Source organism: Malania oleifera, chromosome 2 (assembly GCF_029873635.1).
Source record: "Malania oleifera isolate guangnan ecotype guangnan chromosome 2, ASM2987363v1, whole genome shotgun sequence".
Lineage (NCBI taxonomy): Eukaryota > Viridiplantae > Streptophyta > Magnoliopsida > Santalales > Ximeniaceae > Malania > Malania oleifera.
Window position 1 is genome coordinate 18,705,626 of NC_080418.1, and position 3,259 is coordinate 18,708,884.

A 3,259-nucleotide genomic window follows, 5' to 3' on the forward strand; every position below is an offset into this window, starting at 1 on the left:
ATCTTAAATTTTATGAACCAATAGGATATTCTTATAATTTTTTGGATACCATCCAAGCCAGCTTATTTGATTACTAGCTGGTCAAATCTCATTAGTTCCCGACTTCCAATTATTCATATAATTAACAAGTGAAAATCATCTTTTGAGATACAAGGAGAATGCGCTAGCTGACTTTTTTATTTTTGGAAAATTGTTTTTGAATCTCCCATTACAATATTTATTATTTACTAATGATTCGCGGATCAACTGTATTTCCCCCATCCATTTTTTTTTTTTTTCCCCAATATGATAAATTCCACCAAACGGTGCTGTTCTGTGAGATTCAAAATTGATTATGGGGCCCAACAATGAAAGACGCGCACAATAATTTTAATAGAATCGAGACTGGACAATTGGAGGTCGGCACGTCGCTAGTCGATCGAATCGTGGAGTTGACATTGTAAGAAAAATAATGAAGTTCTAGGATTAGGATAGCTTTTCATCTTCTGCAGTGCTAATGGGGCAGTTTCCTTTTCAGGGTAATGAAATCAAGTACGTTGAATTGTATTTTCAATTGAGCTGTTTCATTGATCATGAGCTTCCTGTTTCCATGGTGCTGTGCTATGGCACGTTTTGGAGCGTTAATCTTCTTTTGGGTCTCATTAATATTCTGGTACTGTATGCATGCCTGTGTTGGATATGATCCTGCAGACAATTATCTCATAGACTGTGGATCATCCACAGTCACTACGGTTGGTGATCGCTCATTCTTGCCCGACGGCTTGTTCTCATCTTTCCTCTCTGTCTCACAGTACACTCTTGCAAACACCACCGCCGCCGCCCTGCCAACATCCATCACCGCCACCGTGCAATCACCCCTCTATCTGACTGCCGCAATCTTCAACAAAACCTCAACATACACTTTCCCAATTCGCCGCAGGGGCCGACTCTGGATCCGTCTCTACTTCTTCCCTTTCGTTTATGGAAATTACAATCTGAGCACAGCCCATTTCTCTGTTTCCGCCCAAAATCACCTCCTCCTCGCCAACTTCAACCCCATTGCCAACGCTTCCACTCTCAAGGAGTACTCCATAAACGTCACGACAGATACTCTGGTCATCACCTTCACCCCTTCCCATCATTCACTCGCCTTCTTAAGCGCCCTGGAAGTTGTTTCGGTGCCCGACGATCTCATTACCGACGAGAATGTCCGCGGTTTCTCGTCGTGGACTTTTCAAGGCCTTCCGAACCAGGCCTTGGAGACCATTGCACGAGCAAACATTGGGACGACAACATACCTCCCCCAGAATGATGACCTCTGGCGAACTTGGCTTGCTGGTAGGAATTTCTTGCTTCAAGGAGATAATCTAGCCACACATTATGTGACAAACATCACTGCTGTCAAGTACGTAGCAGGTGGGCCGACCAGAGACATTGCTCCTGAATTCGTTTACGGCACCGCTGTGGTATTGAACTCCACAGAAGATCCCAGTAGTAATCATTTATACATTACATGGCAGTTCATATTGGATTTGGGGTATCGGTACCTTCTTCGATTTCACTTTTGTAATATATTGGCTGGTTCTGCAGAGCTCTCTTTCGCTGTTTATATTGATTCTTGGCTTGTTACTCGCGCCTCGGATTTCAGAAGAGCCAATGCTTCTGGTGCTCCGTTTTATTTTGATGTGGTTACTGATCCAACTCAAGAAAGTCTGATTTGTGTGAGCATAACCCCTTCATTCGTTCGAGTCAAAGATCCCATTGGCATTCTAAATGGGGTTGAAATCATGAAACTGAACAATTCCTTAGGAAATTTGAGCGAGGCAACCTCAGATTTAAACGCAACTAAGGGAGGTAACGTGATTGTGATAGTAGGTGTAAGTATTGGTGTGTTAATTATTGTTGCATTGGTTGGTATTTTCTTTTGGATGATCAGAAGAAAAAGAAAAAAAATAGCACCACTGAAAAATTTGAAGACAAAGACCTCTTTGTTTGTGACTAGTGGAAATGCCAAAACCACCGGAGGTAAGCATGATGCAGACTCGACGTATTGGTTTCCCATTGTTGCTATTGAAGAGGCCACAAACAACTTTGATGAGACTCGGGTGATAGGAATTGGTGGCTTTGGGAAGGTTTACTTGGGAGTCCTACGCGATGGAACAAAAGTGGCCGTTAAGCGGTCAAATCCTCAGTCCAAGCAAGGCCTTGCAGAGTTCCAAACTGAAATTGAGCTGCTATCTCAATTTCGTCATCGCCATTTGGTTTCTTTAATTGGGTATTGTGATGAAAAGAATGAGATGATTTTGATTTATGAATACATGGAGAATGGCACTCTCAAAAGTCATTTATACGGTTGCGAGTTGCCGAGCTTGAGTTGGAAGGAGAGGCTTGAGATATGCATTGGATCAGCTAGAGGTCTTCACTATCTTCACACTGGTTCTATAAAACCAGTTATTCATCGTGATGTAAAGTCTGCAAATATTTTGCTTGATGAACACCTTATTGCTAGGGTTGCAGATTTTGGGCTTTCAAGGACAATACCTGAGAATGATCAAACCCATGTGAGTACCGCAGTGAGAGGGACATTTGGCTACCTTGATCCTGAATATTTTAAAAGGCGACGACTAACAGCAAAATCTGATGTGTATTCATTTGGGGTGGTTTTATTTGAAGTTCTTTGTGCAAGACCCGTGTTAGACTCATCCCTTTCTGAGGAAATGGAGGATTTAGCTGAGTGGGTGATGAAGAAGCAGAAGACAGGACAATTGGAGCAAATAATAGATCCTAACCTTGTGGGAAAAATAAAACAAGATTCACTTAGGAAGTTTGTTGAAACAGCTGAGAAATGCTTGGCTGACCATGGTGCCGATAGACCTTCTATGGAAGAAGTTTTGTATAATCTAGAGCATGCACTTCAACTTGAGGAGATTGTTGTTGAAGCAGATAGTTCCAACTATATTGATGCTTCTACTAATATAGATCAATTTGAAGCATCTAGTAGATATGATTGATTAGGTGTTTCATTGGTTTGGTTGTTCTCTTTGGATAATTGTGAAAGTGTTGTAGAACTTTTATTTTGGAGAGGTCGTAGGCTTCTAGCACACTTCGACAATTGTGTGTGCTTAGGGTGTGTATTATGAAAATTTATAATATTTTTGATTTGTCCAATGGCCATAGACTACTCACCAGAGCATCCAAAGTGGATCAAAGCCTACACATATAAATTTGTGGAACTATTACTCTTTGTACAACTAAAAACTAAAAGGTCAGTAAATACAAA

The 3,259-nt window shown here is 41.3% G+C and overlaps 1 protein-coding gene across 1 annotated transcript; it reads left to right on the forward strand.

Moving 5' to 3' along the window:
- Positions 1-659: 659 nt before the first annotated feature.
- LOC131148069 (probable receptor-like protein kinase At5g59700) lies at positions 660-2,990 on the forward strand. Its single transcript, XM_058097806.1, has one exon. It carries the CDS (start codon positions 660-662, stop codon positions 2,988-2,990), a length of 2,331 nt encoding a protein of 776 aa, XP_057953789.1.
- The last annotated feature ends 269 nt before the right edge of the window (positions 2,991-3,259 follow it).